Source organism: Rhopalosiphum maidis, chromosome 4 (genome assembly GCF_003676215.2).
Source record: "Rhopalosiphum maidis isolate BTI-1 chromosome 4, ASM367621v3, whole genome shotgun sequence".
Classification (NCBI taxonomy): Eukaryota; Metazoa; Arthropoda; class Insecta; order Hemiptera; family Aphididae; genus Rhopalosiphum; species Rhopalosiphum maidis.
Genome location: NC_040880.1, coordinates 41,250,028 through 41,275,957, shown reverse-complemented (window position 1 = coordinate 41,275,957; position 25,930 = coordinate 41,250,028). Strand labels below are relative to the sequence as shown.

The window sequence follows — 25,930 nt, the reverse complement described above, 5'->3', positions numbered from 1 at the left end:
CGTATGTTCTCCACAGCACGAAAAACATTGAATTATGCATAATATCGTGTTTTTGGTGGTCGCTGTTCTAATGTAACAACAAATGTACTACAGACAAATTTTAGTGTGTAAAAAAAAATATGGTTTATCGCGTAACGCGAAATTGGTTAATAAAATACGAATAATGCGAAATATTAAACCGTCCGTTGATAAGTCGCCTTAATATAATATAATACTAATAATAAGTAAATAAGTTCACGATTTTGTTACCGCAGAGTACTAAAAATCCATGTTTATATAAATTATTTAAAATCCAATACATCGTAATTCAGCGGTTTTAATTATATTTAAGGTTTATGCCGGCGGATTCGTAGTAAACAACAATGATTTAAAATTAAATATACGTCTTATAAAATTGAAAAATATTAGATGAAAGTGCCAAAAAAACTTTATTTCCTCTATAATTTTTATACACTGTATAATAAAAACGATTACGGTCCAAAATAAATGATTATACTTTTTCGTTGATAAGATAATAAAATGAAAAAAATTGAGGTAGAAGGATATAATCAACTGCCGTTGTTTGACAGGATTTTCAACACTACTAAAAGGCTTCTCAACGAGTTTTCATCAATCCTGTTATTTTGAAAGCTTACTTTTAGTATTTGATAAATATATATTATATATAATAATAATAATAATATTTCCCTTTTACGTTCACCTTTTAACAGCATTTCAAATTCTTCACTCACCTTCGAAAAAAATAATCGACAAAGCAAATTTTTTTAATTAATAATAAAAAAAAAGTATCTATGTTTTCTAGCGGTTGAACAATGTTATTGTTTTGTAAAAATACAACTTTTGTTCTTACAAAATTGAATGTGTTTGTTGTAAAAGAATTAGTTTAATTAAAATTAAAAAAAAAAATGATAATAATAACATATTATACACATTTTATTCTCTCTACTCTTTTCCCTTTAGAATAATACACTACTATTGTAATAGAAAAATAGTATGTGTAGTTTATTTATTAACTAATTTTTTTCTTTTTTTTTGATTCTAGTGATTTAATATTCGAATTGCAGACGGATTTATATGGAAATCTAATACGTTTCCGGGGAGAGGTATTCACGGTCTAAACATTCTCCCGATTTCGGTAAGGCTAAATTGTACATGGTTTGTTGTCGATAATAATAGGTCGATGCGCTTTTTGCGAGCCCGTCGCTAGTATAACGCGCTTATTTCGGATTAGCGACGTGGCTATAGAATGTACCTACACATATAGTACACATTTCGTTCCGGGAAGTAATCAATCAGATCGGATCTCGGAGATAGCCAGTCGTAATCGGTACACGAATATATTTACTGGTTGTCATACCTGATATTATTATGGTCATTGTGAACTTTTTCCATATCGTCAGTTCCAAAAGAGAATACCCGTCTGCAGTGTTCGCGCATGTCTACCGATGGCTACAGGGATGCTGAACTTACTCCCCTCCCCGTTGAATTCAGAAACCGACTGTTCGAACTTACGCAAAGTTAGGTTAGTTTACCAAACGATAAATGGTCAGCGGACTGAATATTTTATTTTCGAATAAGGTATTAGAGTAAACATAAAATTATATTATGATGTAAGTACTTTACATTTGTCATTCCAGATTTGAAACTAAATATAATTTCACACATATGTTGTCGACAGTAATAATAGAACTAACAGTCAATATTGTAATTTAATAAATTGGGGTATAAAACGAGTGGTGGTCTTTTTTACAAACGTTAATTATAAACGTAGTTTACAAAAATTGGTTAATATTATTAGTGAAAACTATTAAATTATTAGCGTAAGATAGAAATAGAAATAATTTAAAAAAAAGTAAATCTACTTTTAAAATTACAAAAAATATCTGTAAATTTAAAGTCTAATAATCTATTTATTAAATATTATTGTTTATCTGATGATGTTTGAAAATGTAGATTTGAGAAATATAAAAATATACTAATTTGTTATATGACTATTTCAAGCATTTTAAACCATAATTAGTTTTAATGTTTCTAATTACCTCTTGCAATACGTTATATTAAATATAATTATGAAAATATGTCATTACATGTTAAGTGTAGTAAGTATATGCAATTCGATTCTCTTGAGAATTTTCTAATTATTAAATGTTGACATAATACTGTTTAAATCATTATTTTTTCTATCCAGGAATAATAATTACTCTCAAAATTTAAATATTTCAACAAAAAATTCACCAGAGAATTACAACTCATAATAATTTTGGTAATAATGAACATTAATTAAGGTTATATTTGTCATGCACAAAGTAGAAAAAATATTATACCTACATTTCATTGTTCCCTTAAACGAGATTGGAATCAGTAGGTTTTAATTTTTTTTAATTTAATGACCCGACTTTGAGTGGAATAATTTAATATACATAAGCGATAAGTGTCTGTTTAGTGAATAGTTCTTCAGTTATTATTAAAATACGATTAACAGTGGATACCGATAGGTTAGGTTTTTTTTTTTTTTAGATTTGCTGTCATTATAATAAATAAAACAATTAAGTTTTCTAACTCTATGATAAATTTAATGAACGATGATGGAAAAAATATAAATGTTAATAAGATATTGTTAAAAATGCAATAATTTCTTTTATATTTAATTTTTTTTTACATTATATACGTTGTGATGATAAGAACAGATTCCTATGTAAAATAATAAAAACGCTGAACTAAATAATATTATTCATTTAAAAGTTACAAAACAACATTTAAAAATAAGAAACATCAAAATACAATTCAAAAGTACTGGGACTGAAAAAAAATGACACTTTGAGTTTTCAAAGTGTTAAAGTTTAATAAGTGACGGACTAAAAAAAATATATCGAGAAGATTTATTTATTTATTTTGTCAAAGTTTTTGAGTTATCCAAGTTATATGGAGTTACATTATTTCAAGGATAAGTCACCTTGTTTAAATATTTATCTATTGTCATGTATAACAGATTTCTATATGCAGGTACCTATAAAATATAACAAATCTAAAAGTAGTGTTATATAGTTTTTGTATTCGTAGTGTTCGGCAATTCGGTATCATACACTAAAGTAAAATTAAACACTGAAAGTTACATTCAGAGATTTCGTTATTTGGAGTGTCGAAATAACTTATATTTTGTATTAATGTACACCATGCGATACATCTCTCACAATCATAAACTATGTATGTTGCTATACTGTTAACGATAAGATACCTTTTTAGATCACCGTGTATCGTACGATTTTTTTCACAGCACAGAGTAATGAATGTTTTATTTGATAAATTGTTAATTTTTTGTATAAAAATAAATTCCGAGCTTGAAAAACATACGTGAACTATATATGATATTATTTTTATACGTACAACTAACTATTTATATAAAACCAACCAGTGTTTTTACTGTGTGGGTTCTTGACTTTCTTTCGTTATTACTGGGTAAAATATTTCTTGGTATTCGTGAAAGAACGTCGGAGTAAACATTTTAGATCAATAGACAATATTTTATGGTTTGACACCGTATTGATGGTGTATTAACTGTATAGTAATACAGTATACGGCATAAAATTTAGCTGTAGACTGCGGTGTTATAAAGACAGCTTTACATTGTTTGCTTGTATGTAATATAATATGTAAATATATATTTTTTTCGTATTATTTACGATTACGGTGTATAAATTAATGAAAATATACGCATTGTTGGGCAGATCGTTAGATTTTTAGATTTAATTTTGTATATAAATCAAATATAAAATTTAAAATAGTAAATTGCCAATTGGACATTATTCATTAAACAGCTAAGCCTAAATAAATGTATGAGTGAACGTTTCAGTGAACTTTTACGTCAGATTTGAAGAAGTTATAAATTCATTGGTTTGGTTTGAGATAATTTCCAGATAATTAGTTTTACATTTAAAACGGTACAATAAGTAACCAAAATTAAAAATTAATATTTAGCAGTAAAGTATGAAAATAAATGCAAAAATCTAATTTAATTTGTAATAATTGAGAAAATACAATAGAAATAGAAACTAGTAGGATATTGTATTTATAACATATTTTAGATTGAAATCATTGTTTTATAATTATAATATTTTTTATCGTGTATAAAACTAAACTAATTGTTTTATAATAATTTATATTTTTAAAAAGTGTTTGTTAGTTTGTCACTAAAGAAAATTAAATTAATTTTATTTTAGATTTTGAGTGAGATAGTACAAGTTACAAAGAATGTACGTACTTATTGATTTAAGGATGATTTGTTTTATTTAATTTTTTGACTTTTTACTTGTTTAATTTTGAAACAAATAGTATGCTTGAAATTTTAAATTTAAGTGTAATCTATTTGATTTAGTTGTTATCTTTTTTAGTAATTGAGAAAAACTAACAAAAAACTGGACAAAAACGAGAATTTTTATGCAATACTACTTTTTGACTTTATTTTGTATTATTGTTACGATTCAGCAGTTAAAAGGCAATAAACATATTGATTCGACATTTTCACAAAATATTTACAGAATTTTTTAGCTATGATATAATTGGCTGAAAAACATTTTAGATCTAGTTATAGACGTTTTAATATTCTACTTTTTAATGTTTTTCTTGTAACCACTTAAAAAATGAAAATATTTAGTCATATTTTTTTTTTATAAGCGTTCGAAGTTTTTAAAAAAATTGGATACTTAAACGAAAAAAATAATTTGTTCTTAATTGATATAATTTATTTTTGTAATTCAAAAAATATTAATCGTAGAGAGTTATTACTGTTATTTATATTATTATTTTCCCCACGCGGCATATTAAATTATTGCCTAAGATTAATTTTATAATATTTAGATCTATAACGAATTTTTTTCACACTATTCTATAATCGATTTTGGTATTAAGTTCTAACTTTTATGTAAAGTAATATTTGGTAGAAAAATATTTTAATTCACGGAATAAAGAAAATATAATAATAATAAGTACTATAACTATTATAGGTTTAACAACTAAAAATAGATGGTAATTCATCCGTCACCTTTGTTTAGATTTATTTTTATACACAGTGATTTATTATTGAATTCAAATTGAATTCACCCATTACAGTGATCTACTCAATGACTCGCCACACTCAAAACATGCTCTATACGAAATGAGCGTGTTTTTATGGTTTATTTTTTTAAGCTGCTATAAATAATATATATTTTTTTCACAATTTTCTTCACTTGAAATATCTTGGTTGAGGTTAAGGTTCATGAACAGTATAATATGTAATACACATTATCCGTTTAAAATGGACCATTTTCAACATTTGTTTTTTGATGGGCGATGTGTATGATTAGGACAATTGGGTAAGATCGATTCAACTCGAAATCAGAGATTATCCGGAACATATTTAATTGCATCAAAATTATCGGAAACAATTTACGGGTATTTAATATTGAATTATAATAATTGAAGTATGAAGTTTAATAAAATATTAAATTTTTTGTACCTATATAAATAAAATATCATATATTCTTTGTATTTAGGTAAACGTGTATACATTTTACAGAATATTAATATTATATTATTTAGTAGTGCACAGCAAGTTTAAATTTCAATAAATGTGATTATCAATTACTATAAAATAGAATTAAATAAATGCACATTATTTGGTTTACATGAACCATCGAATCAATTGGCTGCAACTATAACTTATTATATATGTGTCATAATATCTTGATTAAAGTTTGGTGCTTTCAGGAGTGGAGTAGGGTAAGTTAAGTTCACAAACAATGGAATATCGTTTGCAGCTGGCTACGGGTATTGAGGGTGAAGCGGGGGCGTATTGTAGCAGGAGACAATAATACGACAATAATATAATTCCCAATTATCTCAAATTACATTAAATATTAATAATCCTCTGACTCGATCAACATACTTTAACGTTCTATAAATATTATAATGCACAATTTTAATTTTTGATGTACATTTACTATTAAATATTAATGCCTGTCTGCCATATGCCTTCAAACTGTAATGGGACATTTGCGTTCACAATACTACTTAAAAAAATAAAATAAATAAAACACTGTAATTGATTTGAGTAGAACTTTAAAAACTTTTTGAAAAAAAAAACACTCAGTATGGCACCAAATTATTCGAATTATTAGTTTTTATCTGTGATAAGTTTTAGAATATTATATCATATATTTATGTACAGCTAGGTGACCAATTGTTATTTCCATTTCTATTATATTATTAAAATTATTTTAATTCAAATAAATCTAAGTGGAATTTTTATGATTGAGAATAAAATACGCGAAGACAATTATTGTAATATAGGTGTAAATATTATTTTATACTTAATAATATATTTGTTCAAAAAAGAGTTTTTCTTGTATTTTTTTTTAATTAAATCAGAAAAATATTAGAACAAATAACATACAAATATATTTGATTTAAATTATTTATCTTCTTTTGCAAGTGCTGTTTGTGTTGAAGGTAAAGAGTTATAAACAATATTAGTTTTTAAAATTGTATTAGTATTTACATAGATATAATGCAATTATAAAATAGCGATAATGGTATTTAAAATATACAGCGTGGAAGTGAAACCTAACTTAACCCTTTTTATTATTTATAGTGACAATAGTAGATGTATAACTTCTTTTAGTCCATTCATTATTTTAGTATCAACGAAATCCCTTGTTTTGTCAAAAAAATAATGGATATATATATATTACATACATTCAGTGGTGTGCCCGCGAATTTTCGATGGGGGGGATATATGTTATAAGAAAAGACAGGATTTAATTCCATTGAAAACACACAAAAACTGTATAATTATACCAAAAAATACATAGAAATTACATAATAAATTACACAATAAAAATACAAGTCATATAAAAAAACTTTAAATTCTTAATTATAATTAAATTAATTTAAAAAAAAAATCGATGAATGTATTACTTTTTTGCATTAAAATTAATAATTAAATATATTTCCAAATTATGTTTATTAAAATTAAATCTTTTATTACTTAAAATATGTTAGTAAAAAGAAAAAATAAATTCTACTTCTACTACTCTAGACTCTAGTTATTAGTGCATATTAAAAGAAACTCAATAATTTAGCTATATCTAAATAAACATCTGCTTTACCCGACATGACTTTATAATAAGATTTAATAGATTTATATCCTATTTAGTAGTTATATCCTTTATTTTTTTTCAATTATATATACATTATACATACATTTGTCTATAGTTTTTTAGTAAGTAGCTCACAATTCGATTCTTCCAAGTTTGTAAGATTAATGGATAACTCAGATAAGTGTAATTGTATGAATACTATAAACCACATTTGGCTGCATTATATTGTACAAGTTGTTTCAGCTTTTTCACACTGATGGGGATTAACATCGTTTTTAAACTTTTAATCACAATAAAAAAAATTTCAAAATTAATTTGCATAGAAAATTGCGGCAATAACTATGTTTCTGACCTTGTAATAATAAGTTCGGGAATCGGGAGTTAAAGGTATAGGTATATCCGGCGTTTCTTTTCTGTATTTATTTATTCTCGATGGTATTACTTTTAAGAAAGCTTTTTTTTTTCTAAAATAAACTAAATAAGTTACATATGTATTAAGATTTTATATATTAAATTAATTACCATTGTTAAATCTATTTATTTAATAATGAATTTAGTTTAGTTAAGTATTTTGTTCATTATAATACCATATTTAAAAAAAAATAATCCAAAAACGTGAAAAATTGTAGAAAATTGTATTATAAAATTAAATAGGCAGAGAATGAGAGAACATAAAGTATATATAATTATAATAAAATGTATATATTATAATTTATAAGCAATAACTTATTACTTATAATCAAAAGCAATGACTTTATTACAAGTAACAACTTTAATATCTAATAATTTGTTTTCCGAAAGTCAGCAAAAAAAAGTAAATGGGGGGGATATAACCCCTAACTTTCCCCCCTGGGCACGCCACTGCATACATTACAATCATTTGACCGTTTATTTTCGTACATATATATTATACTTTTATTTATTCATATTAATTATATACAATATAAAAAAAAAAATTTTGGTAAAAGCACATCCCTTTGCGGTTCCAAATAGACAATAATACTTTTTTTACCTAAAAATAATATACCATTAATATTAATCAATTGTCTTCTATTCCTTGAGTAACTAGTAAATCATAATACAATTTTGTATGATATTCCAAAACTATGAAAATTTGCATTAGTTCAGTATGGTTATTATTAGTATATTATTTTGCTGTATGAGGCAAAAGAACTGGTCGATTATTGTAATGTATGTGAGGCCAACCACAACTTTTTGCTATATGCGTGAGGCGTGACCTTTACAACTTTTTTTGAATAAAAATGTACCTTCTGTGATCAGAAATATTTATAAACAAAATACACAACACAACTCAATTATGGAATTATAGATGAAACACTGAATGGCATAATAATATGATAAAATAATATTATGACCATGTAACTTAAAAGTTCTAAATTAAATTTTTATTTTTTTTTTAAATATATACGTGTAACATTAAACGCTTTTACATAAAAAAAATACTCAACCACATATAAATACTGTAGGTACCTACTGTACAATATGGAAATGTCAAATGGAATGAAAAATGTTTCAAAATAAATCACTAAAATGTCACGGTTTTTAATTTTTATTATTACTAGTTCTGTTGTATTTTCATATATATTTTATCGTATGCTGATCAAACTTTATCACTAGGAAAACTAAAGTTTGTTTGTTTAGAAACTTAAACAGAGTCATTTTTTTTCAAATTTATTTCTTTTGTAAAGAATGGATTTACTTACATTATCCGGATTTGTCGAGTAATCTCACTTTAATCATTTATTCGAAAACAGTTTAAAACTAGACCAATTTTACTCATATACTTACATACAAGTGTAATATAGCAAGGTTCTTTACGATTGGAACAGACTAATAAAGAAATGATTAAATAATTATTGGTCTTGGCTAAGTTGAGATAAACTTATTAACCATATATTTACGTATTGTATAAAAATTAAGATGACAAAACACTTATAAAAGTTCGTAGGGAGTTAGTCATCAGGTACTGCATATACAATTAAAACTATCTTGTTTAATTCTAACGCCTGCAGTAAGTGAAAAGAAGTGTTTATTAAATTGGTTTTTTTTATACCATCACACAAATACTTAATAATATAAGTTATGTATTATTTATGTATATATATATATTACAACACTGTTCAGTGTATAATATAAACACATATTTTGTGAGTTGTAATAAAATAGGTGGTTAAGATAGCAAATAAAAATAAATAACATGTCCTTATAAATTGTACAACTATAATAGCGGTTCTGAGTTTCCGACTATATATACGTTGAACTGTCGAGTATAAAAATAATAATTTGTTCGTCTTAAAAGATTAATGCCATCGATTCATATGTGATACTCAGTCGAAAACCCATTATGGTAAAATTATTATTTAAAATCTTGACGTTATTATTTTTTCTTTCAAGGAAAATCAATACGAATGACCGCCAACCGCCGTATACAAAACGACTATAGATAAAAGTTTCCAGACTACGTACAATTGTATTTATACTTCTGTAGCATAAATCGCCGTGAACAGCATCGCTGCAGAATTCTGTCTCTCATCGGCGAATAAATCTATATCGGAGATCGAATTTCATTTGGTTTTCGATTAGGATTCAATTATGTTAACGGCCGAAATAATACTTTTCTACCCCTGCAGCAGCCTATCATCTCGGCCATCGCCCCGCCGTCGACGTCTCGCTGGAGAGATAGAATCGGAAATTCGAAACGTTGAAATCGCACCGCGAGACGAAAAAATAAAAATTAATTAAGACGTAGGCACCTGCCCCCGCGTGAGGGGTGCACGACCCTCCCCGTTGACGCGTTGTTTGTATGTATACGCGCCGCACACCCTCGTCGGCCACACGCGGTGCGCGTGAACCGCTCAAAGGCCACGGCAAGCGACAAAAGCGCGCGCGCGCGCACGCCAGCGGTCCACTTGACCGCAAAGTAGGAATCACGTGGTGCGTCGTGGCGTGGTGGTGATGATGGTGGGCGGCGGGAAAATCCTCGCGACCGGAACCGTCAGCGATGACGCGCGAAAGAACAAATCTCAAGATCGGTCGGTCGGCGACACGTTTTCGAGTGAGTGGAAACAAAAAAAAAAAAAAATAAAAGTGTAGAAAAAAATCTCCACTACAATTCAGATATCAAGTCCACCCCCTTTGCCCCGCCGCACACACCACTTCTCCAGCCGGGCAAACGACCGTTGAACGTTGAAAACGTCCACTCGACCTATTTTTGTTTATTTATTTGTTGTATTATGATGTATCTGTGAATGTGTGTATACGTCGCGCGCACGGGGTAAGACCTTTGCGAAGGGTAGTCTTCTGTGCTTGTGTAAACGTATATTGTAAAAATGGGCGTGCGCGTGGACGGTGTACACAGAACGTTTTCCGGCCACGCGTGTCTGTCGCAGCCAATGACTTTTTTTTTCTACGGAATTCTCTCAGAAATTTCATTTTAGCGCATTTGATACACATCATAATATTATTACGGTGATATGTAACTCGCCTGCGATGAAGTTAGTAGTGTGTATTGCCGATAAAGTTTACGCGCGTTTGATATGTTTCGTCGAATCACAACCCTACGATTTTCCGTCGAAAATCGATAATCGTTGTTAAATACTTTATCGCGAATATACAAGCGCGTAGTCAGGGTGCGGAGTTCAGGGTTCAGACTCTCCCCCCCGAAATTTTTTCTAGAAATAACATTGATTAGGTTTAAATGCCTATTACATTTAAAACTTGTATGATATAACAAATTTATACTCTAAACCCTCCCCCCCAAATTTTATTTTGGCTACGGCCTTGCGAGTATGTTCCTTATCTATAGTACGTGACTTAACCTTAAGTCGGTTAAAATATAATTATAATTTATGTTTGCGACGAGCCGTGAATTTTCGGGCCGTACACTCGATTATTATTATTGCGTTTATTATTATATTATATCGTTCAAATCAATAACAGCAGCAGTGATAATAAAGCCGCAATTCGATTATCTGAAGAGACACGCGGTGGTATAAACCAGAATACGTCACTTATTTATAACGAGCCTCCGTCGAAGCAGAATAAACTTAAAAGGGTTGTCGGGCTTACGTGTCTAATAGTACTGAGTTTCTGAGTGCATTATTATTATAATAGTGTGTAGTATTGTAAACGTTATTAGAGTTATAGTAGTTATACGCTATCAGCGGGTAACAGTGGGATTTATCGTATATTATATTATATTAAATGGATTCGATGCGATCGAACGTGGCCATTATCATTCAATAACGTGTGAGATTAAGCGTCGCATTCGTGCACCGGAGTTACGCGTTTAAATTAATCGAATTTGATCTTTCAACGGAGGAAGGGTACACGATGACTCAATTACTTACTCGCCATTTATTCAAATATTTAAGTTTCTATACAATGTCATACCAGTACGACACGTCTATAGAGTGTTGAACATAATAATAATAATTGTTGGACATAATAATGGTGTGGCGTGACGTTTTAAATTCAATAATAGTTGATAATAGACCAATATAGAGTATACCAAAACTAAACTATGAGTTGTATTATGCCCTAGTTAACGTCTGCTTCTATTGATTAAATTTGGATTTTAAGCTGATTTCAGCGACGACCATTTTTAACGACAGTAATAAATTTATGATAGTATTATGATTATTTCAAAACGTCATAATTTGAGTTTAACAATAATTATTACTAGTCGTCTTAAATTATGAGTGATTGTATTATATAATTATATAAGGATTGTGGCACGCGCAGATAAGGAAAGAGGAAAAAAATGAATAAGACACAATTGTAATATGCTGTGTGTGTACACAATCAACCGTAATTGGTTAGAAAAATTAAATTAAACCATTTGCAACAGTACAATAATTCTATAGTTTTTATTATATAGTGTCTATGAAAAAACATTTTACATACGTTACGTGAATGGGTTACGAGATTACGGTTTGCACTTTAAATTAATTTGTTGTTACACTTGTTAACAATGTGTCCTAAGTGATCTCATTGTTCTCTTAAATAGTTTTATTAACTTTAGTCTGCGATGTTCCTAGTAGATTGCCCCGAGTTTGTACTAATATTTGACAATGTCGATGACCATGCGTGTCTTGCGACCAGGTGGAGGTGTTTTAAACGTCTCGAGCGAACTGATTGATTTTATTGATTTTATAACGCGTTATATACATTTAATTTTAATTCGTGAGTTTATTAAGGGTTTACTCGGAATGATTAATTTTATCATTAGCGCTATTTCAATGTGTCCGCTATGTATTATGTACACTTATATCTACATATATTTTTTTTTGCAAAAGTTAAAACGACAATTCCGAAGTCAAACTGAATTAAGAAAGAGTATTTTTTATTTGAAGAGAATACTGATCTTCAAATAATAATAAAAAAAAAAAGGAATAAAAACACTTGAAACACGTTTTATAACTTTTTGCGTACTGCGACGTATTTTTAGAGTAAAATACTATACAAAGCTTTGGTGAGTTTTAATTTATTGCGGTGTAATGAATTTCACCGTAGATTCTTCCGGGGATTAAGGGTATATATATATATATATATATATATAGTGTCTCGAAAAAAGGACATCAGCGTTTTTAGTTTTTACTCTGTTCAACACTTAGATTTTAAAATCATCGTACACAGATGGTGTACATTGAAAGTTATTTTGACGTGCAGTTAAATGAAAACAGATCACAAACAGAATGCGTACTACTATATTTGAATATATTAAAACAAAACTTTAATATCAACATTAGTTTAGAAAGTATTCGTCACAACAAATGATTAACATTCGAGGTGTCTTTGCATCGTACTAGAGTTTGTGTGTTTGTTATTATCGGTGTTTTAAAATCCATGTCTATAAACAGTTTGAGTAAGACTAAATAAACACCAATTCGATGTTGAAATCATGAATTTTTAAACAATTACGATAAAAGCCGTAAAATATTGATATAGATAGATCCTGAAAATGAAAGGGTTTGCGTGTAGCGAACATAATATAAAATATAAACGCATCATTAATTAAACACAACAAAAAGTATGTATAATACTAAATAGACAAATAATACTTTATCATATGCTACATTTCGTTTCAAACGAACTAAATAGTGCCAAGACGCTGCAGTGGTTGTTATTTGTGGAGTACTTACGGTACTTTTATTATTTTGCATACTCTTTTTGTTGATGGTCATCAATTTTAATTAATCTGACGCAATAGTTTGTAAAAAAAAAAAATATTCATTCATGTGTACTCTATAAAATTACAAAATATAAAAGGACCCAGACGTATTTCGCAAGTGGCCTCTTGACTATTGTTTTTTTTTTTTTTTTAGAGGGTATGTTGTCATTTTGTATATTATATTTATGAATTTTTTTTTTTATATATAAAAAATAGGTTTCATATCAGACTCTATTTGATTTTAAATTAATCATATACATTATACATACATATACGAGAAGGTTCATAAACGAAAATAGTTTCTTCAATTATTTTTGATATTGTAATAAAACTGTGAAAATTCAATTAAAAATCATTTGTTTAATTTTTCAATAATCATAACGAAAATTTAAAAATTAAAATTATAAGTTTAATTTTATTTATCAACGTATTTAGATTTATTTTGAAATATTAGATTAAAAATATAATATCATTGGTACAAAAAAAAATTTGTATTTAATGACAGTAGGTGTTATTAATATTCGTATCACATTTATATAAATCTAAAATTCCAAGATAACATATTTCACACATACAATTTCTAAATTTAGTTTAAAAGTTATCGAATAGTTTTTAAAAATAATATACCTTTATCAAATATAATATATAATATATTATATATAATGGCAAATAACGTTAAACGGAAAATAACGTTATTCGCCGCTTATTTATTAACTTTATTTACCTATAATAATGTGAGAATTACATGCCAGTGAATAACGTAACCTGCTGATAACCAAATAAACGGGTAATTGTTGTTTTAGAGCATATTATATGCACATAAACGTCGTAAACTTCAAATAATATTTATTGAAAAACGGTGTAGGTCTTTTAAAAAAAAGCAAAAATGTATTATCTTTTATTTATTTTCACAAGTTGTATTTCCGTAACACAACTTTTCGGGCCCGTAATAGGTGCAACCGTTTATTGTTATACGACCAATCTTTCAATAGCAGCGTTGGACCGGCGAGGGCCCACGGCAGAGGTTGTGTAATTGTACTTAAGAAAACATGTTTTTCTCTTTGGATACACTGATTTTTCTGGCACGAACAGATAATTTACAACGAACCATAACTTTACTGTTTCATTAGTCGTATTGTAATGTTTTTTTTTTTTTGGTTCAGTCATCATACCTATGGCCTATGGCATAATATATTTCGTGAAAAAGATCAAACAATTCGTCAATCTTAACGCAACACAATACACGACATTTTTTTCGTTAATTGATCTAATAAAGCGTTCTTTCCCGTTTATTATTAGAATATCGTACTTACGTACGATGTATACGACAGTCTTCCATCGTCTTCATTTTATCGTTTGTTTTTAAACACATTTTTTAATTTGTTCATTAAGATAACTATAATTTTGAGTAGATAAAGAGTTATTATCACTCCGTTTATTCATGAAGATATATTTTCTTTCTTCGTTAACAATGGTTCGAACTATCATAGCCATTTAAAATCGGTATATATGACGACAGTTGTACACAATACACGTATGCTAAACTATAATCAGTTTTATAATTTTTCATCGAGGCCCGATACAATTTTATTAGTTTATCTACGAAATACACGTTTTTGATAATTAGTGGCCATATTGTCATTGATTGTTGGTCATCTATTTTACAATCAATATTTCTTATTTCATACGGTTATTAACGTACTTGAAAATGACGATAATTTCCACATTTTTAGGTAAATAACATAAAATATAATCGACGAATAACATTATTTTTTTTTGATATAACGAAATTTACACTAACACACACACACACACACACACACACACACACACACACACACACACACACACACACACACATATATATCATACGAACGATTAGATATATATTTAAGATTGCTTCTAGTAATTTTTATACTGTTTGGATCAGTTAAAAAAAAATTAAATTTTGTTAGAAAGAGATTTTTATTCTTATAATATTTTAATATTTAGAACCACTTCTAATAATATATCTGTAAAAGTATGAATTTACTTTTATTTTTTAAGACAATTTATATTATTTATTTACTGCTAATCTTAATTTTTTTGAGTATTTGTTTGTAATTAATTTAGTTTAAAGTTTTGGTAAGTATAGCTTTATATAGGTAGTATTGAAGATAATTATTTATTTTAAGTGTATTATCATTTGTAAATGCTATTTTAGAAATGTTTTTTTAGACTTTTAAATTTGTGTCGTAATACAATTTACAAGGATTTGCATTCACTCAATTCTGTCATTTATACTCCATTTATTTTCACTCACACTTTAGATTTTATATATTAAAAACGTGTTTAAGATACCTTAATGTTTTCATAGAGTTAAAAGTTTTACATGTCCTTTTGTTTTTGGCGTAAACAAAGGCACCAAAAGTTTATTCGTTTCCGGGACCAAAATTGTATAAATAAATGTATATATACATGTCTAAGCCAAAGCTTTGGGTCTCGTAATCTTCAGACCGTGTAATTATCCACGGTAAACCATTTTAATCGACTTTCTACTGGGTGTACAGAATAAAAGTTTAAATTGGGGCCGAAAGTTCCGGACGAATCTCCTTCTACTAGGCGTGAACAAAATAATTAAACAAACTAATTAAAATGTGGTCGTTATTAAAATAAAAAACGGATGGACGTTTTTGATATCTCTAAAAAAAGAAACAAATAAAACATGACTATATTCAAAATGCAATAATAACTTCAGGGTTGTGTTACTAATCGTAAGTCCAACCACGGAATTAAATCTAACATTGAAGTACTAAATCATTATGTACACAGCTCACATTTTTTTCAAAACAATTTATCTGAAACGAATTAAAACTTTGTTTTTGACGTTATACTAAAAACTATCAGCATAAAAAATAAAATTTACTTTATTATTTTAGAAAAAGTATGATTGTGCAATATGTACGTGTGTTGTGCTTATCCATTTAATAACACACAGTAAGCGATTTAATTTTATACAGTGCATTCCACTTGAAACCCGACTAGAAATAATCTTATAGAGTACCTCAAATTTGAATTGATTACAAAGTTTTTGGTAACTTATACTGTTTCTTATATTTTTTAGATTCCAAACGAAGAAATATAATATGAATCTATTGGTTTTTACAATTATGTGGGTGTGTGTATGTTTTTTGTGTATATGTACACATTGAGTTATCATTAAGATGTTTCGATTCTTAACTTTGAGAGTGGTTTTGAATAGTTAATCGGATCTAAAGAGTCTAATCCCTGTCTGGCCTGGAGGACATGACAAGTTGTGGTTTCGCAGGCGCCCTGATAAGAGGTTACAGTTCGATGCCAAACGCAGTATTTACAACGTTTGAATTCAGCATAAAAACGCGGCGTTTTTCAATGGTTCCAACCATAACAAAACCACTGGCAGAACTCGACATGGAAAGTCATGATTCAGCTGTAATGGGTAATCGCAAATGCCTATCTCTGCGGTATTGTGTGAAAAGATTTTTTAGGCACATGTTTTGTATTGTGTACCGAGGTGTGAAGTTTATTATAAACGATTACTGTGCATACAATAGTCGAAAATAATTGGTCTGATGTAAATATTACATTGATCATCACAAATTAATGTTTTCGTTAATTAATTTAATTGGTTTTAACTTAGTAGATTTTTATGAAATTTAAAAAATTTGTCTAAATCTCAAAACTTAAAAATTATATTGTAATACTAGAAATTTTTTAAAATTAATTTTTGTTTTTATTTGAAAATTTAATACAAAGTTCTTTATATGGTTTTGAACATTTGAAGATTTTACAAGATTTGTTTCTTGTTTCAATTATTTATCATTGAATTTAAACTCAACACAATATATAATTTAGTGCATTACTTATATTATAAATTTATAAATGTCAATTCACAATTATTCGTTGGATATAAATTCTTGAAAATTTAATATAAGATCCCACTTAAGTTGTTTTTTAGTCTGTATAAAAAATTATAAAAAATGCATGGACGCAATTTCTTTGTATATGAATTTCAAGTTTAAATTTTACGAAATTCTTCAAAATCATAATAATTTATGATTATGAGTATTTTGTAATAAAAAATGTATATAAGTTCAATTTGTATGGCTATAATATACAATTATTATACAATTTTCCTTATAAGCAGTTGAAATTGGGACTATATTATTTAAAAAATATACAAATAAAATTGTTGTTTATATATATTTCTAGTTTCAATTTGGACGAAACTACGTATTTTAACGATGAATAACGATGTTAATTACTTTGTTATAATTCAAAAATAAAATTTATGGGAACATAAAACTTATATGTAAATGTATAATTTAGATTTTATTTTACGCCTTGAAATTTTCAAAATATGTAGATTAACTGTAATATATTACCTATTTATATCATGATGTCTAATTATTTATTTATTATCTATTATTCATTTACATTGTTTTACTACGGTATTTACAATGAGATATTAGTTCAAAAGTTAATGACAATAATATAATAGAATATAAATATATAATTATATTATTATACTATTTAAATACTAACAATATAATAAACGCAATGTTTTCGGAAAAAAATTAATCAACCTAATGTAATACTAAAAATAATATTTAAATCATTTTAATAGCTAATTAAAAAAACACATAATATTAATTAATATTGGCTACAAGAACGTCTTCGCTCAGAATTGTTTTTTGTATGCATTTATATGTTATGATTTAATTCAAATTTAACATACCTATGAGCTACTTGACACCTAATGTACAGTAGAGCGGTACACACTTGCCTAACTTTTTTTATGTTTATTAAGTTTATTATTATAATTTATACGTACGCTAAAAATATGTTTTTAAATATCCAATAATTAGGTAATATGTTTATTTTATGAAAACAGTTATGTGTCAAGCGCATTTTATTAGTTAACGTGCAATCGAAAGAAACTATTTGTATTAAATAATTTAAAAAAAAAATTGGTTAAAAATAGGTAAATTGTAAGTTAAAAAGCAAACTTACTTTAACGCTGCAGCAAATTTTAAGTCTAGGACTTAAATTATTTGATCGACTTAATATCTTATTAAATAACGGGTTATATATTGATATTCATTATATCTGATGTTAAAAATAAATGTTCTTGTGTAAAGAATAGGTTAATAATAAATTTGAAAGTGACTTAAAATTTGTATTTGACATGTTCCAGACTTTAACCAATAAATCAGGTTCAAGTTCGAGAACTTTGGTAAGATTTTAAGCATAAAATCGTGTTTGCTTTAAACTGAAATACATTATATAAGTCATCGGTATAAACTGTATAATAATATAATGTGGGTTGGTCCAAGGAAGTCCGAGGTCACATTTGAAAGAATTTGACATTATTTGATCAATGTCATTACTTGATATTTAATTTTTATGTTACTTGTGTTAAAATGGCAAACGTCTCTGATGCAGTATGTCAAAATAATTACATAATCGGCCATCTTAAAATTGATCGATAGAAGTATATCAGTATAAATATTATGGGCCTATTTCACATTGTCCAATTATTAGATATTATAATATAATATTTAGATTTAAAGTAAAAATAAAACTTATACTTTTTCTGATTTTGCAAAATATATAAGTTTCATTTGACTTATAACAAGTCAGAGAATAAATCCAGGTTAACTGGGTACTGCAGTGAAATTTTTAAAAATAAATTAAATATTTTATAGAGGAAATTATTAATTTTGGTAAATACTTTATTACGATTGGCAAACTACGTAAGAATTCATTCCGTGTCACTGGTTTTTTATTATTAATTTTTTTATATTATTTCTATTTTATTTTACAGTTCATAGCATATCAACAGGAAATGAGATAAAAATTGCAGAGGAAGAAAATAAAAAGGTGGAAAAGTAACTTCGACAACAGTGTTCATGTGAAATACAAAGCTAATGAACCCAATATTTTGGAAATGTGAAGTAGTACGACGTGCGAAATGTAATTTATATATATATATATATTATTATTAAATGTGTATAGATGTATATCGAACATCTATATATTTATTTGTTACTATAACAACCGGACTGAAGATGTAGAATTGAAAAATACAGTAAAAATGTTTATTATATAGTTTTATATAGGTAACAAAAAAAAAAAATAAATAAATAAATAAATAAAAATTACGTATATTTTTTTTTCTTTATTTTACCCGATAAAATTGGAAGTTAAGTATTACTACCAACATTGCAAAAAATGAAATGATAAATAATCTGGGCAATCGATGAGGTAGAAATTAAACGTAAGCTAATAAACTTATAATTATTGTTTGTGGGCATTTAATATGTAGCCTCGTTATTTAAAATTTTAAAGTTTGCAAAAAATTATAATTTTTTCATATAATTTACAGTTTGGATTTTTGAACTCTTGACATTAATTTTACAGTGTATATAATTTGTTTTAAACTATACAAAAAACTTTAGAAACAATAAATTAGATTTTTTAAACACGATTTGTCATTTTTGGCATTTATGTATGTAATTATATTATAAGCTTATTCGTATTATATAATATGCTCACGCTCATCTATAATAAATACTATGTACTTCGAAAATAATTTAAAGCAATGATTTATGTCGCTGCATTTAAATTTAAAATTATTGTATATTACTGGCTTGTGCCAAAATAAGACTGTATTTCGTCCCTCCCCATTGTATACAAATACTGCGAAGACGAATGAAATATTGAGAAAAAAAAATAGAAGTGGTATGATGAATTTATATTTTTTTTATTTTGAAATTGAAATCGGGATTTATACCATACATATCATGGCGGGAGGGCGTAAGAATATAATATATTTGATCAAAAACGATACTCATAAATCGAATAAGTTGACAAGCGAGAGTACTCATGTTTAAGTATTTTTGCTCGTTTCCACGTATATGTCATATTAAAAGAGTCTAGTTATATAATAGATTTGTACACATATACGCTAATCTATTATAACATAATATTTGTTTACGTTTTGAAAAACTGTTATAATAATAACGCTGAGCGTTCACGAACATTTTTAATAATAATAATACAAAAAACAAATGCCAATTTCCTGTTTCGTCGGTAAGGTAGGTCTTGTTAACATAACACATTTATATATAATACAAACCACCTAATATTTTTGATCTTTTATTTCGTCAAATAAGCTTAATATTTTTATATGCTTTGAGTGATTAAATATAATGTTCGTTCAAATACGGTAGGTATAAAATTTCCATTTTCGTGGTCAGAATAATAATCGTAATAATGTCTTGGGTATAATATTGGAATATTTCCTAAAAGAATACAAATTGAATGAATACCTAACAAGAAAAGGCATTTATTTTTTATTTTATCAAGTTCTTTTTATCGGGGTTCAAACCGACATATCCATTCAACAATTTGGTTCCGATTGTTGATTCATTAAATGCGTTTACTATATATTTTAAAATGATGATTCTATTACCCCATAAAATAGCAACCACGCTTTATTGAATTATCTACTTTTGCGCCAGCCCCACATACACGATTACTGGCAGACTGTAAAACTATAGTGTTATTTTGGTAAAACTTGTACATAAACAATATACTATTATGTTACGTATAATACATTTCAAACATGGACCTCATCTGTTTATTGACTCGTTTTATCTATACATTTAAATATTTGTTTTAGAACATTTAAATACAATTATTTGTATATTATAAATCGTATTGTGTCGCATATTGCTTCCTATGAATTTTTTTTTTTTAATCAATTACTCTAATTGCCCTCTATTTTAGGTAATTGAACCTTTTTTTTTTTTACTAGAATTGAATCTGATAGATAAATTAGCCAATTTATAGTTTGAATATTATTTCATTAAATCTCAAATAATGATTTTTTTTTTGAATTTAAAAACATTAAGTTTATGAAACCAAACGGCACACAGCATGAGAATTAATCCAGGAAAATATAAATCCAACCTTATATTAAAAAAAAAAAAATAATAATAATAAATTAAATACTAAGTCAGTATAAAGTGATGATGTAATAAAAATAATAGTTCATTAGACTTATGCTGGCTAATAATACACACATTTTTTATGGATTTAAGAATAATGAATAAATAGGTTTGCAGTCAATAACAAGGTAAATAATCAGAAAAAATGTAATATTTTAATAAAAATACGTCAACACTGCAATAATAATCTGTATAAAAACTGAATATAATAGTAAATAATTATACCTGTGCAGACTAATAGTAGAATAAATAACAATATTTTTGAACAACCAAAAAAACCGATATAATACACAATGCAATTATATTTATTTATAATATAGGTTTGCTATGAGAGTGAATTTGATTAGAAAATATTATTTACTTAAATTTGAGAGATAATTCTGTGTGGATATATAATTAAATGTTTACAGCTATTTTTAATTTTTCACCGCAGTAATCACATCACGTTCAAGTGGGAATGTCCCGTTTAAAAATCTTGAATTTATTGTATACACATTAGTACATTACTGGGAGATTACACGTTTTTGATCGCTAATTTTTCGTTTACACAAAAATATTTATCTTGTTAAACTTTTTTTTATTTTTTTTTTCAAATTATTTTATAAAAACTAAAATAATTTTTACAAACTATAAAATTCACAAATTGTTTACATAAAAATGTTTATTGATATCTATCATTTTTAAACTTATTACTTATTAATATTTATAGTATTATACTATGTCTTATATTTTGTTTATGTGTTAATGGCATATATATATATATTATATGTCATTTAACACATAAACAGTGAATGTACAGAACTATTTTTTTAAAATTATAATATTCTTTATAATAAATTGAGATGAAGTCTGTACATACCATGATATCATTATAACCACGAAACGGGTTCTTGAGATAACACCGAGTGATAAATAATATTCATAACATTCAACTATAACCTGATTAAATACTTGGCCGTTGATTTTGAAAGAAAACAAAGTGGCTTCCATATTATATGCCACAGTTTTATATATTACGCGAGTATAACTTAACATTAAAAATAGTTCCGCCCGTTAAAGGTTTAATATCATAAATTAATTTTAAAATAATATTCAAGCAACATGTGTTATTTTATTCGAAATAAAATATTTCAGTTTTCAAGAAAAGGTGTAAAAAATCAAAATGGCTAAATATTTTTTTGTAAACAACATGTGTGATAATGTGTATAGATACGGTAAATATTATTCTGTGAGTAACAAATGTATGGTGAAAGACTGTGTAATTTCGCTTTAATGTGTATACCGCAAAATCAAGACTTTTGAGTGGAATATTTCTACTCGTGTATATTGCTACACATGTTATAAATTTAAAGTTATCATAAATATAAACTTTATAATATTATCGACATAACGGGTAAGTTTGAAACGTCATCGTTCTAGTATAATGATTATACACATACTTCTATTGACATATATATTTTTGAATGAGCTTTGTTATCAATTAATTTCTGAATAATAATTACATTAACAACAATAAAGTGAGATTAAACTCGGAGTTTGAGTTTCCACAGTATTCCTTAGTAAACGATGAGTGTATAATACCATAATAATACTGTTTAAGTTAGAATTCTTGTCTTAACAATTGTAGTATTAAGGATAATATAATATTATATACATAACACATTAAATGATTTGTTTACTTTAAAGAGAAGCAAAGTTTTTTTTAAGGTAATGCAAATAATATGTTTAATAATATATTATATATTATTATTATTTATTGGTTTGTATAAATAAAAAATAATATTATTAATGATAATAAGCATCTAAAATTAATATTTTTTGATTGACAACATAATGACTAACATCGTTATTATTTTTTTAAATATCCAATTTTGCCAGAATTAAAACTTAAAATGTCTATTAAAAAAGTTTATTTATTTTTGATATTTTTAAAATGCTGTAAGACCAACTTATGAAGAATCTTGAATCAAATGTTCAAAGTATTATAAGATATCTAAATTGAAAATTCATAATTTAATTTGAAAATGTTTATGATAACTATAGATAACTTTTTAATTTAACCACCATAGTAACAACTAGATCCAATTTTTTTTATCAAAACTACTCTTAAAGTTGAAGATTGAAGAATTTTTATCGCTTCAAAATAATGATATACCTAAACATATACAAATAAATAAAATATGAACCAAAATATGTATAAAACCTAACAATTATCGTTTCGTTTAGATTCAAAAAAAATTTAAAAACATAAATATATATACTTGCGTATTTACCATTTATGCACAAAAAATTCATTTGAATAATATAATGCCTAGGTATAATTATTTATGATATGTTGAGAGCCTGGATATGAAAATCTACACATTGTTTTTCCAATGCTTACATATTGAAAGTGGGTAAGTACTCAATCAATTATATTTTAAAATATCTATTTTTATTACTTACATAACCTGAGTGGTAGTATTTAAAAATTATGTTTTTTATAAAATAATTTCTTACAATATCATTGCAACTTAAAATTATAAAGAACTTATTATTAGAAAAAATTTCATTAAAATAAATGTTTTAATTTTTCTTATTTCCGGGAAAAATCACGTAACCGTCTGGGAATTCCAGGGAACATTCTTGGAAATTTCTGGAAGTGCTAATCTTAGATATAGTACATTATAATAACAAATTATTTCCATATAAAATTTGTTCAGAGTATTTCATATTACATATTACATTTTCATTAGGTTTTCATTCTTTCTTATTTGGAATTTTTTCCTTTAGCTGCCTTGAATTTTTACTTGTCGCTATGTCCAGAAGAAACATGATTTATGACTAGGAAAGATTTTATACTAAATATTTTCTTTCTTTACTTCATAATATACGCGGGAATAGTTTACATTCCTTTTTTTTTTTTTTTTTAAAGAAAATTAAAAGAGTAATTTTTTATGAAAGAATTTTTACATGTATCTCAATTACTTTATTAAATTATTTTTGATATTGAGAATTAGACGATTTATTTAATATTTTTGATTTATTTTTCGGTGTTCATATTAGGTATGGTTAAGATATTATAAAGATATTAAATTCGTTCACTTTTTCTCATATGCCTACATTGGAACGCTTCATACGTTTTTCAATATCTCAATTAATATATCTGATTATCACTGTTATTATTATTTTTTTAATCCAATATCTTTGAAATTAGAATTTCTTTAAAATGTGAAAATATAAAGGAAATTCATTAAACTTACCCTCTCATCTGAGGTATGAGTAATTGACTTGTGTGTTTGCATGTATCCACGCATCCTCTTCGTAACTTTCGGATCTTTTCTCTTGTTTCCGGGGAATCTCGAGCAGTACCGATGTGCACGAGTAGTTCCCGAAACTGAGCCACTTGGCTATTGATTTCGACCACCAACTGTAAGTAGAAAAATTAGAAAAATTTAGTTTTTTGAAATATATTTTGTAGTACGCTTATTATTTTATAGCTGTGGGGCTGTGAATGTATGTGGTGTAATTAAGTTAAAGTTATAATCAAATAATGCAATACAACATACAACGGATGTGATAATAAAATATTATTTCATATAATTTATAGAATTCGTTTATGTAATTCAAAACGTAAAGCGTTTGATAAATGATATTTTTTTAAAGTATTTTTAAAGTAATTTTTGTTTTAATGATTCATTTAAAAATTATAAAAAATGTATAATGGGACAATGATGCTGTTTTGTTTAGAATGTTTGTACATAAAAAAATTCTTGAAAGTCATGATGTCCAACTTTTCAAGAGTCGTGATATCCAACTTTTCAAGTAATGATAAGTAAATAATAATTATTTTTTACAGTAGGTTATAGTGAAATAAACAAAGCTGGATGCCTGTTGTCTTATTATTTTGCTTTGTACAAAGAAAAGTGAATAAATAGTGACTAAACATACTTCAAAAACATAATTTTATTTATACTTAAGGTATAAAATAACATATTTTAATATGTGTTTTAAATATTTAAATGCAGGTTGATGAAGACTTGACTTAAGTAAAACGTTTCAAGTTTTTATTTAACCATTGAACATGAAAAATCGTAAAAAAATTTATTAGGGGTAACTGTATTTAAATTTAAAAAAATGTTTATTGTGTTATTGCTTATCATTATAATATTAATAAAAAAATGCATAGTACGTAACTAAAATATAATATTTATATTTCAATATGCTATGTGCATTGCATAATATTATGTCAATAACATTTTACGACATCTGTAAGATATAATATTTTCATTTTTAAATAAATGTATTGTTATGACAACGAATTGTATTTTTAAATTAATTTAACTAATTTTGCAATTTGTATGCCAACTATGAGATGTCTGCATAATATCAGTTTTATACATACTCAGATTATAGTTGATAGTTTTTTTATAAGCTAAATTATTCCAAATACATTACCCGACCGAAATTTATTATATTATGCGACTATGAAGTGCCTATGACTTAATCGAAAATATAAACATTTCGATCAAATCGATTTTTTTTTTGTGATCGGTGTTTAGTTGTTTGCAAATTGAACAAAAATATGC

At 26.5% G+C, this 25,930-nt stretch overlaps 1 protein-coding gene across 2 annotated transcripts in view; it reads right to left on the bottom strand.

Moving 5' to 3' along the window:
• The window catches only part of LOC113557471, a 205,246-nt gene that overhangs the window by 15,444 nt on the left and 163,872 nt on the right, over window positions 1–25,930 (bottom strand). For both annotated transcript variants that reach the window (XM_026963013.1, XM_026963014.1), the window contains exon 3: window positions 24,605–24,771. In XM_026963013.1, coding sequence (XP_026818814.1) covers window positions 24,605–24,771 — 167 coding nt within the window. The remainder of the gene's footprint in view (window positions 1–24,604; window positions 24,772–25,930) is intronic.